Source organism: Pezoporus wallicus, unplaced genomic scaffold (genome assembly GCF_028554395.1).
Source record: "Pezoporus wallicus isolate ANWC-B61680 ecotype Strahan unplaced genomic scaffold, APGP_CSIRO_Pwel_v1 contig_360, whole genome shotgun sequence".
NCBI lineage: Eukaryota > Metazoa > Chordata > Aves > Psittaciformes > Psittacidae > Pezoporus > Pezoporus wallicus.
Genome location: NW_026640059.1, coordinates 816,380 through 830,254, shown reverse-complemented (window position 1 = coordinate 830,254; position 13,875 = coordinate 816,380). Strand labels below are relative to the sequence as shown.

The 13,875-nt window shown below is 42.8% G+C and overlaps 1 protein-coding gene across 2 annotated transcripts in view; it reads left to right on the top strand.

Moving 5' to 3' along the window:
• CDC73 (cell division cycle 73) overlaps positions 1-13,875 on the top strand; it is a 118,095-nt gene that overhangs the window by 88,557 nt on the left and 15,663 nt on the right. For both annotated transcript variants that reach the window (XM_057417181.1, XM_057417180.1), the window contains exons 11-13: positions 8,787-8,844; positions 11,545-11,580; positions 12,029-12,116. In XM_057417181.1, coding sequence (XP_057273164.1) covers positions 8,787-8,844; positions 11,545-11,580; positions 12,029-12,116 — 182 coding nt within the window. The remainder of the gene's footprint in view (positions 1-8,786; positions 8,845-11,544; positions 11,581-12,028; positions 12,117-13,875) is intronic.

Here is a 13,875-nt window from a genome sequence, read left to right as displayed (position 1 = left end):
GAGACGAACACGGACCTTGATTGTTGTCAGCTCGGCACCACTCACTGGGAGTGAGTGAACAAGTTACCTGACTGGGTTTAAACCACGACAGTTCTTTTTTGGCGCCCAACGTGGGGCACGAGGGGTTGAGATAACAACAGATCTGACTGGATTGATAGTCACTCGTCACAATGCTGATTTATTGGCTCTCAAGGTTTTTCCTCTTGATCTCACAGTTTCAGTATACCATATCTTACGTCCATCCGGTATTGGCTGTATTAGTGTTTTTCAAGTGTGGGGCTTGGGCTAAGGTTTTTATCCCATTGTACTTTATGGTAATGACTTGTAATACAATAGAATCATTGATCATGAAACTGATCTGGTTTATGTTCCCAGTGTGGTCACCACCTTTATACTTTGGGAGGTATATGATGGAGGTGCTTAGCAATTACACATCTTTTTTCTCCTTCTCAGGTGCTCAACCTGTGAAGGAGACATCCTTTTACCCTCCTAGTCGTCCCCCCAGACCATTTACATTTGAGAGTTTTGAATTTTTTAAATGGCCTTTTAATGCTCTTGAGACTTGTTTGCTGATGGTGATGGGAATCACCATGCTAACACGCATACAGAGTGTGTTTTGCCCACTACTGATTTCAAGAGTTAAGCAGATTCAGGTTTGGGTCTTGTCTGGGGTCAAACGACGATGTAGGAGGACCGAGAGATTTTCCCAGAGGCTGGACAGCCATGAGTGGCAGGGTGTGTGGGATAGTATGGGCAAGTATCTAGGTCAGTGGGCCCCTCCAGTATTTTGGAATTTCACTACCGAACAACTGCAAAATCCAGAAGAATTAGTAAAACACTTAAATGAGGTGTGTGGTCATTCTGGCCATACCAGAGATGGACAAATCACGGCAACGTGCTGGGGCTTGGCCTATGCTTACAGGGCCTTGTTCAACACTATCCAGCACCTTCAAAAGGAAAAGAATGTCGGCGGATTTGAGGGCAAAGCGACAGTCGCTACTCAAACTTTGGCTGCAATGAACTGCGCAGCTACCCCAGTGGCAAGTACAGCAGCTGCTCAAACTTCAACTGCAACAGACAGCGCGGTTACCCCAGCTCCAAGCACGGTAGCTACACCACCCCCAGCAACAAGTACAGTCGCCACTCAAACCACAGTGATAATCACTGCAGCCAAACCAGAGGACCAATTCGTACCAATATCAGTTGCCCCTGTACGCAAGAGAACAAGCAAAAAGGAGGCAAAAAGGGTGAAGCGAGATGAAGAACCAATGAATTCACCACCCGGTCCAGAATCTGATCAGGAGTCATCCTCACATGACGAAGAAGAAGAAGAAGAGGTAACTTCTCGACCTCGGACCTCAACCGAGCTGCGGAATATGCGAAAAGATTTTACCCGTCAACCAGGGGAGCACATCATCACCTGGTTACTCCGATGCTGGGACAATGGGGCCGATGGTCACGAACTAGAAGGTACAGAAGCCAAGCAGCTGGGATCACTTGCTAGAGAAGGGGGAATTGACAAAGCAATTGCAAGAGAGAAAAAGTCCCTCAGCCTTTGGAGGAGGCTCTTGGCAGCTGTGAAAGAAAGGTTTCCGTACAAGGACGATGTTACGAGTCGTTCGGCCAAGTGGACTACTATAGACAAAGGCATCCAGTCTCTGAGGGAATCGGCCATCGTAGAGATGATCTATCACATCAAGCCGAATAACGGGGATACACCTATAGATCCAGATGAAGTTGAATGTACACGACCCATGTGGCGAAAACTTACACGGAATGCACCGTCATCATATGCCCATTCATTGGCAACAGTGACCTGGAATGACATAGTACCACTAACAGTGGATGAAATGGTTCATAAACTCCGAGAGTTCGAAGACAATCTCACTCCTTCCATCATCTCAGCTGTGAAAAAACTGTCCCAGGACCTCGACAAATTGAGGGACGATGTATCTGATTTATCCAGCTCCTCACGTGTACCAACACGCGTCTCAGCTATTAACAAAAGACGTCCTATTGTTCAAGAGAGGAGATACAGAAGGTATACGCCACGGGGTACCCTATGGTTTTACCTGCTGGATCACGGAGAAGACATGACAAAGTGGGATGGAAAACCTACTTCAGCTTTGGAGGAACGGGTGAGTGAACTGAAGAGGGGAGCAAGGGCCAAGACTGATCGTCCCATGAGAGCTACGGCTTCAGTCTCTGGTGAGCAGTTTCCCAGATGGAGTGGAAGAGCTGATTTTACTCCAGCTCCTGTGATAACGAAGAATAATCCCTTTCAACACGACTTAAGTGTCCAATGCTGTGACGACCATTAGAGGGGCCCTGCCTCCAGCCAGGTGGAGGTAGGGGACAATCGGATTTACTGGACTGTGTGGATCAGATGGCCTGGCACATCAGTCCCACAGAAGTATAAGGCTCTAGTAGATACCGGTGCACAGTGTACCCTGATGCCATCAAGCTGTCAAGGGGTGGAACCCATCTATATTTCTGGAGTAACAGGAGGATCCCAAGAGTTGACTGTGCTGGAGGCTGAAATCAGCCTGACTGGGAGGGAGTGGCAAAAGCACCCTATTGTGACTGGTCCAGAGGCTCCATGCATCCTCGGCATAGACTACCTCAAGAGAGGGTACTTCAAAGACCCAAAAGGGTACCGGTGGGCTTTTGGTATTGCTGCTTTGGAGACTGAGGAAATTGAGCAGCTGTCCACCTTGCCTGGTCTCTCAGAAGATCCCTCTGCTGTGGGGTTGCTGAAAGTTGAAGAACAACAAGTGCCAATTGCGACCACAACAGTGCACCGGCGGCAATATCGCACCAACCGAGACTCCCTGATTCCCATCCATCAGCTGATCCGTAGACTGGAGAGTCAGGGGGTGATCAGCAGGACCCGCTCACCCTTCAATAGCCCCATATGGCCAGTGCGAAAGTCTAATGGAGAATGGAGACTAACAGTAGACTATCGTGGCCTGAATGAAGTCACACCACCATTGAGTGCTGCCGTACCGGACATGCTAGAACTTCAGTATGAACTAGAGTCAAAAGCAGCCAAGTGGTATGCCACGATTGATATTGCCAATGCATTTTTCTCCATTCCTTTGGCAGCAGAGTGCAGGCCACAGTTTGCTTTTACTTGGAGAGGTGTCCAGTTCACTTGGAACCGACTGCCCCAGGGGTGGAAACACAGCCCTACCATTTGCCATGGACTGATCCAGACTGCACTGGAACAGGGGCAAGCTCCAGAACACCTGCAGTACATTGATGACATTATTGTGTGGGGCGATACAGCGGAAGAAGTCTTTGAGAAAGGGAGGAAAATAATCCAAATCCTGCTGAAAGCTGGTTTTGCCATAAAACGGAGTAAGGTCAAGGGACCTGCACAGGAGATTCAATTTTTGGGAATAAAATGGCAAGATGGACGTAGACAGATCCCCACACATGTGATCAACAAGATAACAGCAATGTCTCCACCAACTAATAAGAAAGAAACGCAAGCTTTCTTGGGTGCAGTGGGGTTCTGGAGAATGCACATCCCAAATTACAGTTCGATTGTAAGCCCTCTCTATCATGTGACCCGGAAGAAGAATGATTTTAAATGGGGCCCTGAGCAGCAACAAGCCTTTGAGCAAATTAAACGCGAGATAGTTCATGCAGTAGCCCTTGGACCTGTCCGGACCGGGCCAGATGTAAAAAATGTGCTGTACACTGCAGCTGGGGAGAACGGTCCTACCTGGAGCCTCTGGCAGAAAGCTCCAGGGGAGACTCGAGGTCGACCCCTCGGCTTTTGGAGTCGGGGATACAAAGGATCTGAGGCCAGCTATACCCCAACTGAGAAAGAGATACTGGCAGCCTATGAAGGGGTTCGAGCTGCTTCGGAAGTGATTGGCACTGAAGCACAGCTCCTCCTGGCACCCCGGCTGCCCGTGCTGGGCTGGATGTTCAAAGGCAGGGTCTCCTCTACACATCATGCAACTGATGCTACATGGAGTAAATGGGCTGCACTAATTACACAACGAACTCGAATAGGAAATCCCAGTCGTCCAGGCATTCTAGAAGTCATCATGGACTGGCCAGAGGGCAAAGATTTCAGGAATGTCACCAGAGGAGGAGGTGGTGCGTGCTGAAGAGGCCCCACCATATAATAAACTGTCAGAAAGTGAAAAGCAGTATGCCTTGTTTACTGATGGCTCTTGCCGTATTGTGGGAAAGCATCGGAGATGGAAGGCAGCTGTATGGAGTCCTGGACGACAAGTTGCAGAAACTGCTGAAGGAGAGGGTGAATCGAGTCAATTTGCCGAGGTGAAAGCCATCCAGCTGGCCCTGGACATTGCTGAACGAGAAAAGTGGCCAGTACTTTATCTCTATACTGACTCATGGATGGTGGCAAATGCCCTGTGGGGGTGGTTGAAGCAATGGAAGCAGAGCAACTGGCAACGCAGAGGTAAACCCATCTGGGCTGCTGCACTGTGGAAAGATATTGCTGCCCGGGTGCAGAACCTGGTGGTGAAGGTACGTCATGTAGATGCCCATGTACCCAAGAGTCGGGCCACTGAGGAACACCAGAACAACCAACAAGTGGATAAAGCGGCTAAGATTGAAGTGGCTCAGATGGACTTAGATTGGCAACATAAAGGTGAATTATTTTTGGCCCGGTGGGCCCATGACACTTCAGGCCATCAGGGCAGAGATGCAACATATAGATGGGCCCGTGACCGAGGGGTGGACTTAACAATGGACACTATTGCCCAGGTTATTCATGAGTGTGAAACATGTGCTGCAATTAAACAAGCCAAGCGGTTAAAGCCTCTTTGGTATGGAGGACGATGGTTGAAGTATAAATATGGGGAGGCCTGGCAGATTGACTATATCACACTGCCACCAACCCGCCAAGGCAAGCGCCATGTGCTTACCATGGTGGAAGCAACCACCGGGTGGCTGGAAACATACGCTGTGCCCCATGCCACTGCCCGGAACACCATCCTGGGCCTTGAGAAACAGATTTTGTGGCGACACGGCACCCCAGAGAGAATTGAGTCAGACAATGGGACTCATTTCCGGAATAACCTTATAGATATTTGGGCCAAAGAGCATGGCATTGAGTGGGTATATCACATCCCCTACCATGCACCAGCCTCTGGGAAAATCGAACGGTACAATGGGCTGTTAAAAACTACACTGAGAGCGATGGGTGGGGGAACTTTCAAGCATTGGGATACACATTTACCAAAGGCCACCTGGTTGGTCAACACCAGAGGATCTGCCAACAGGGCTGGCCCAGCCCAGTCAGAACTTTTACATATTGTAGAGGGGGACAAAGTTCCCGTGGTGCATATGAAGAATTTGCTGGGGAAGACAGTCTGGGTTATTCCTGCTTCAGGTAAAGGCAAACCCACTCGTGGGATTGCTTTTGCTCAGGGACCTGGATATACTTGGTGGGTAATGCGGGAAGATGGGGAAGTCCGATGTATACCTCAAGGGGATTTGATTTTAGGGGAAAACAGCCAGTGAACTCAATTGTATGCTGTTGCCTGCTGTGTAATGCTTTTATAGCCCATCAACTAGATGTCTCCAGGTCACCAGCGACTGGCCCTGACTTCCCTCCAGCCATCATCCCAACAGAGAATGAACTTGGAACATCATGGACCGGATGGACTCGGCAGCATTATAGGGATTGGTCCATGCACTAAGAAAATGATTTTTTTTTCCTCTTGGTCTGTATGTATATGGATGTATATATGTGGGAGAGCGATGGTGTATTGAAAATGTGGGATCTGAGCACGACGTGAATGGTATGGAATAAGGGGTGGATAATGTCCTGGGTTCAGCAGTAGCAGTCATGTTTTTTCCTTTGTGTTAACTGGTGCAGTGCTGTGTTTTGACTTCTAGTTTTGAGAACAGCGTTGGTGAAGCCGATGTTGTCGGTTGTTGCTAAGTGATGTTTACCCTGACCAAGGACTGTGAGGCTCATGCTCTGCCAGGGAAGAGGGGAGGCTGTGAGGAAGCAGAGGCGGGGCGCCTGACCCGGGCTAGCCGGGGAGGTATTCCATACCACAGCACGTCATGCCCGGGGTGGGGGGTAACTGGGAGTTACTCGGAAGGACAGGAGCTTCCGGGTGGAACTCGTTTTCTTGGCCGGTGGTATCGTATTCTCTTCCCTTGTTATTTTCCCTTATCATTGTTTTAGCTGATAGTAGCGGTGGTGATTTGTTGCTGGACTGTTCTTGTCTCAACCCGTAGGAGTTGCACTCTCTCGATCCTCCTCCCCGTTCCTCCGGGAGCGGGGAAGGGGAGAGCCCCAGTGCAGGGAGGGGGGGGAGACGAACACGGACCTTGATTGTTGTCAGCTCGGCACCACTCACTGGGAGTGAGTGAACAAGTTACCTGACTGGGTTTAAACCACGACATGTGCTAAGATGCCAGGTTATCAGGAGCTGTGAGCAGAGGTTCATCCACGAAGTTATTGCCATCTAAAGCAGTGATTTACAACATTTAAAGCTGTGACCTCCGTTTATTGATTTGCAGTAATTGTTCGTACAAATCAAAAGGTCGTACACATGGAAGTGGTGGCTCTTTTGTATCTACTCATTTAAATGAATTTATTTCCTACCGTTAATCAGATATTGACATGCATTTTTTTTTAATTTTCTTTCTTTTAATGTGCTGTTGTTGTTTTGGGATTGTTTGTTTCAGTTGCAGTGTTCTCAAAGCCATTTTGTTTGAGACTTCTGCGCTAAGTTTCCCATTAATCATTGTAGAGAAGACATTTCAGAGGAAATGATGAGCAACTCCCAAATAGGCAATTTGACACTTATGTTGTTAGGCTACATTGTATGTATGTTATGGTGCTCTATGGGCATTTTGGTGAAGAGGGAAGTCCTAAGTACAAGTGGAAACCAGAGCAAGGATTAGGTTATAATTTGCTTACAATTCTTTACAAGAATTTCCAAAAACTCTAGAATGTCTGAAGCAGTTCCTGACTCCCTCCCTTCATTGCATCTGCTGTAGCACCTGCAGGGTCTATTCAAGACACTGGAGGCGCAGAGTAAGTGGAAGGGGAAGCAGAAAACTTGCATTACTGATTCTGTAGGGAAGGAGGCATATGACATGTGGGACTGCAGACAGTCATAGTTAAGTATCCAAGTAAATTGGATTGGATTTAGAAAATTGAAACAGCATCTCAGAAATTGACATTTCTTTAGCTTGATGTTCTTCTTTCCATTTCATGAGGTGCTGTGAATTTAAAGAAATGTTGTGGGAATTCTTGGTATTTCTTCAAAAAGTGTAATTAGTGCACCATAGGAACAGTCTTTTCACACAGAAAATTACATTTTTATATAGAAACAGGTGCAAAATGTTTTATTTCTACTTTCTTGGTAAAAAGGCAGTGTTTCAAAAAACTGCTGTTTCTAAGTTGAAAGGTTTCTCTCAAAAGTAGTCAGCCTTTCCTGCTTCTCTTCTTTTAGTGTGGCATTTGATTTTTATCATTTTCTGTATAATTATTGTCAAAGGACATTGGCAAAAATGCCTTTTCTTGGACACCTGAAAAAATAAGTATTAATATAAGAGTTACTGACTCAAGTGCCCTACATAGTTGTTAGCATTTTAATAATGAGAAAAGAGTACAGCAGAATTTGGAATTAATGTGTTTCTTGCAATGCAGGGTTAAATCCTTATACTGTCAGTTGGAGGTTGCTAACTGGAAAAGCTGTGTGCTTTACCAAATGTCAGCTCTGGTCTGTAGTAACAAATCATGGCTGGATTTGACTAAAGCTCAGGGAATAAAGGTTCTGGGTAAGTTTGTGTTTTCTAAGCGCTTGTCAAGTGATCTTCTCTTCTAATTGTACTTTACAGTTCTTGAGATAAAAACAGTTCTAACTTTCATGGGGGAAACTTAAAAGCAGTTTAAGTGTTATTTAAATTGTGGAACTTGATGCTACTTGGATGTAGTGCCCTGCTGATTAGCTTTTTTATTTTGAATTACAAAACATACTGTTGTTTTTGCACAGACATACAAATGTGGTAATGCTATATTGGAGTACTTTCCAACAGGTTTTTCCCAGAGTGGGATCTCTGGCATTTCCAGGTGTCTCACAGTTGTAGTATATGCCTGACATAGCATTTAAGTAATTTTCAGCTAAAATTCATGGTTTCATGTTAAAAGGTTTTCTGTCAGCCTTGCAAATTGAAATGGCTGGAATATATAGCAAGCTTTCATACAGTGTTAGTAATACGTGTTTTGTTCAGTGAGGTTTCACAGCAGTAGCTGAGAACAGAATTTGTTCTTGCAGGAATTCACTGTTGCTTTGGAACCCAACATGTGACTTCACTGTTCTCTTATTTGGTGTGTTGACTCTGTAGAGTTAACCAGAATAAGTAGTTGTGCAGGTCTTTTGTTTGTTACATTAAGGTAATTGGATAAGGCATGAGCAGAGCTAATTATCACAAGTGGGCTATTTCTGGGCATGAAACTCTGGGAGGAGTGCATTGCGATTTCTTAGTCCTTCTTTTCCAACAAGAGTATAAACAGATCTTGTTGCGAAATCACTTCAGCCAGTTGCTTATATTGACATTACAAACCCTTGGTGAAAGTTACCATAGGTAAAATGAAACAATACTGTAAATAGGAAAGGTTTCTTTGAATGTACAAGAAGTTTCTGAATGGCATTTGATGGTTAAAATGTAAACATATAAAACCTTATAAGATTTGCTGTTATCCCCAAGTCTAAAGTTGAATCTGTAGAGTTCTGAATATAGTTGTTAATATTACCTCTTCTATCTTTTCAAAGGAAGGTGCTTCTGCTCGCAAAACTCAAACGCCAGCAGCACAGCCTGTACCACGACCAGGTAAGGTGTTCTACTGTCATTTGTGCTTCTATTCCAAATAAGTGTGAGTTTCAAAGAAGTGCTATTTAAAACTTGAGTTAGCTGAAGACTGAATTGGGGATAGTTTATTTGTGGTCTTTAACTTCATATGTGTTGGAAATAACACATAATTGTTTGGTTCATGTTATATTGTGGCACTTGGGTTCATTCTTTTCAATGTGTTGCCTGATTAGCACATTGAAAGGATGTGCTAGTGAAATTAAAAAGTGACAGACTTGTTTGTCAGCTTGGTAGTTCACAAATGGCAGCTTAAGTGTATAATAAGAGCTGGTTAATACTCCAGTGAGAAACTGCCTACATAGAAAAGCTAATCTCAAAAAGAAATAAGTTATTACTTCTGTTATTACTGTATCAGAAATAAGTCTTTCTCCATATGCATTATCATTACTTCTTCACACTTTTTGGCACATAAGGTATTCATAACGTGGCCAGAATCCTCAGCTGGCTTTTTAATTCCCAGTTGGAAAACTTTAGCTACCAAGCTGGTTTTATATGTCAGATTGAATATCAAATTGAGATTCAAAGATAGTATGATGAGAAACCTTAGACTTTTTTTAAAGGTTGTAAGAGTACAGACAGTATATGAGAGGATTCCAAACAGCTATGTGCATATCTGCACTTAGTTAACATACTATGAGAGTTTCTGGTTGGGTGGAAGGAAATCTCAAGTGAAGGGTGTTATTTAAGAACAAGATGATGTTATGAAGGTATTGGAAAGGGGACATTTTGGGGTTTTGGGGAACAAAACTGCCTTTTAAAATGGATATCATTTTCATAAAAGTACCGCTGGAGTACTCCATATTCTTGTTAGGGCTACTAAATGCTTTCAGGGTGTTGCCTGAGATTTATTAGTAGGACTCAATTTTAAGACTTAGTATTGCAAAAATTATTCTTCCCAAAAAATCTATGCTAATATTGCATACTCTCAGCATACCTAAATGCTGTTGTGCACAGATTCTTCTGTTTGGTTATTTTCGTACTAGAAAGGTCACGCTGCCTGTCATCTTAACTAGCCCCATTAAGCATAGTCATGCAAATGGGAGTTGACAGCAGTATGAAAAGGGTAGAAGTGGCAAAGATAGAAATCTGACTGACTTGTCACAGGTTCCTACTGCTAGCTGTGACTTCATGCACATTAACTGACAGAAATATGTAAATTATATATTTTATACTGATACTGCCCTTCAGTAAGGCCAGTGTAATCTTGCCTCTATATTGTAAGTTAAAGAGAGAATAATGAAGTACAGTCTGCAAAAAGTATATACTGTTTCATTCAAAGAAAAATTGGGTTTGAAACTTTTAAAAATACAGTTTAAAAAAGGCTGCTTTGCACATCAGCAGCATTACTGGAATTGGACAGTGCAGTTGTAGATACTGATGTGAAAAAAATATCCAAGATGTGATTTCATTTTAAGATTATTTTTTCTGCACCTTTCTGCAGTATCAAAGTACAAAGCAGTCAAATTTCTTCCAGATGCTTTTCCCCTCCTCCCCCAATTCCTCCTTAGGGCAGCTAATGCTGTCCATGTATTTCAGGAACGTCTTTAGATCAAGAAGATACCTAGATTAAAAAAAAAACATAAAAATGTCACTGAGTAGATAAAGTTCATGTAGTTCAATATAGTGTTACCAATTCTATCTGTGCATTTGACAGTGTCAGGAAAAGATAATTAAGTATATGGTCTTAGTATTTCAACAATGGCAACTATGTGTTTTGAATATTTATACTGTTCTAGGAAGTTTCAGAAACAGTTGGTCATAAATAAACATGAGCACGTTGGTGCTACGAAATTGGAAGTCAATTAATTAAATTTGTCATGCATAGTAGCAGCTGAGACTGGAGTTAGTCTGCATCAATCTTCCTACTACTCACCATTTTGTGATATCTTTTTGTGTGAATTAGGATAAACAGGTATGATGATAATTATCCAGCACGAAAATTCTTTTCTCAAGTTAGGACTCCTGAAAACTTAAGTGTAAAATGTTTCTTTGGAGGAAGCCAGGTTATTCAGTAATAGTGCTGAAGTGAAAAAAAATTGATGGCTGTTCCAGTTTGGGACTGAATTATCTCCTGTATTGAAGAGGTCACAACTTGGAAGACTGAAGTGAAAATGTTTTATAGGCAGGGTGTAGGGGAGAATTCTGTGGTTTTTATCTGGCCTATATTGTTTGTCTGATTTTCTTGGTGGTTTGAGGCTTTTCTGGGGAGTTCAACCATCAGCTTTTGATTGCTGCAAGTTCTGTATGTGTTATGGATCACCAAATCCTGCAGATGTCATGTGCAATAATAACTACTAATGAAAACCTGAAGGTCTGTAAAGATTAGTTTGTTGTCAAACAATCTTCCTGTTGGCTCAGCACTACTGAACTTAAGATCTACAAGCAGGGTTTTTTTAAGGTTGCTGCAATTTTTGCCAGTGTTGTAGTGCCCTGAGTTTTTGAGGAGGTTAGAGAGGGATGACTAGTTTCAGAGTAAAATTAGGATAGAGTCAGTTGTCGTAACACGTTTCAGATGGTCAAAAGCTGTTTGTTTTCTGTGAAAATGATCTAATGACAGTAGTGTGACTCTCTTCACTTCTGCAACTAGAAACATTTAAGTTTTGCCTTATGATGCCATTTGTATTAATCATTCAGCTGTCTTTTCTGTTTGTTTTCCCTCAGTTTCTCAAGCAAGACCACCTCCTAACCAGAAAAAAGGTGAGTCAATTTTAGTTAAATGATCCTTTTCATTTTCATGTGAATTGTACTCACTCTATCTCTTGCTTGGAACCACAAACCACAACATAAGCTGTAGGATGCAGACAACATTCTGTTTCGCTAAATATGGGTCCTGCCCACATTTATAGACTCCTGATAGAGGTCAGCAGTTTTTTTGGTCAATGAAAACCTTAAGGTTTGAAAATATTTAGTACAGTTTTTCATGATTATTTTTCCATGATTTTGATCTGTTAAACAGGTGTGGGTTTTTCTTATGTAAAGTTCCTTTAATGAAAAAAAAATACCAAAAACAAGTGAGAGGGGCACAGGATGAGATACCAGTGATCAAAACCACAAAAAAATGGTCAAAACCCCAAAACACACAGACAAAAACAATGAAAAAACCCTACACATGAACCAGCCAAATGTAACTCTGTTATGTCTACAGGATCGCGAACTCCTATAATCATTATTCCAGCAGCCACGACCTCTTTAATAACGATGCTTAATGCCAAGGACCTTCTGCAAGATCTGAAGTAAGTAGCTGATTAGAATATACTTTATAAAAACGGTTTGCAGATATAAAGGTATCCTAGTACCAAATTAATTAAGCAGGAGGGAGTATCTGTATCTGCTGTCTCCTGACTACCTAATAAAGGATAAAAGTAATTAAAGCCTCTTGAATAGTAGGAAAAAAAGCAAAAACTTATTTTCAGAGGTTTTGCACAGTTGTGACCTATGACCCGAGTGGGCAGATTGAGAAGGTGGTCTTACAGTACCATTTCTAATGTCCATAGTGCTTTTCTTTTATGTACTATTTATGCACACACCAGTCGTCAAACCCTTACAATGGAAGAAGTCTTAGAGAAAATGAGCAAGGACAGTCTGCTGTGAAGCTCAGAAGACATTTTGGGAAATGATCACAGTTTATATAAAGGCAACCAGAGGCTGGCCTCTGTGTTAGATAAATGTCAGTATCAGCTGCACAGGTCAGCTGGTTGTGTAAATAAAGGGTTTTTTTTAAGCTTGCATGCAACAAAAATAAGAATAAAGCATTGCTATCAAGTATTTATGTAAACTCATTCAGGGAAATATTAACAAGTTGCTAAAATTTGCTTGTTGCATCACATACATGTTTCTGAGATTTACTTCATTATGGCTGAATGCCATCAACATTGCAAATTAATTCATGGTAAGACAGAATTCATGATTATGGTAAAAACAAACAAACAACAGCACCCACCACACTGCCCAAAAAATATATTTCTGCTTGTCCAGCAGATGCTGGAGAGGGACTCTTCATTAGGGACTGTAGTGATAGGACAAGGGGTAACGGGTTCAAACTTAAACAGGGGAAGTTTAGATAGGATATAAGGAAGAAATTCTTTCCTGTTAGGGTGGTGAGGCACTGGAATAAGTTGCCCAGGGAGGCTGTGAATGCTCCATCCCTGGCAGTGTTCAAGAGCAGGTTGGATGAGGCCTTGGGTGATATGGTTTAGTGTGAGGTGTCCCTGCCCATGGCAGGGGGGTTGGAACTTGATGATCTTAAGGTCCTCTCCAACTCTAACTATTTTATGATTCTATGATGGTATTTAGAGTTGCCTGTCAGTTATTACCAGTTAATTTTCCTGAAACAAAACTCATTTTCACAGAGAAATGCACTTTACACACTGTCTATAATGGTATGTTAAGAAAATGGAGAAAATGGACTCTATTTCACCTTCAGCATTTTGCTCCTTTTTTATGAGGCCATACACAGCTGCTTTTTTTTTTTTTCCCCAAAAAAGAGGCTGTCCTTAAAAAGTGGTGCTACAGCTTTCACTGAGTTGCCCTAGAATTCTTTCAAACTATGCTGCAAGATACCACTGATTTCTTCTGAGCTCCAGCTATTTTGAACTCCTAGATTGCTGCTGCATCATCAAAGAATTCAGTAAGCATACTGGACTCTTAGTGCCTCTTCTGAAATATTTAATAGATGAGAAGGCTGGCTCTTACTATTATAGTTTAATGTGCAAGCAGTTACTGGACTGATGTAATTGTGTTGATGGCAGACACAGAAGACCTTAGGCCAACTGTAGGAGAGGATCTGGTTCACGACCATCTTAAGAACCTGAATGTGCACAAGTCCATGGGTCGTGATGAGATCCATCCGCAGGTCCTGAAGGAGCTGGCGAATGAAGTTGCTAAGCCACTGGCCATCATATTTGAAAAATTATGGCAGTCAGGTGAAGCTCTCGACAACTGGAAAAGGGGAGATATAACCCCCATTTTCAAGAAGGCGAAAATGGATGACCC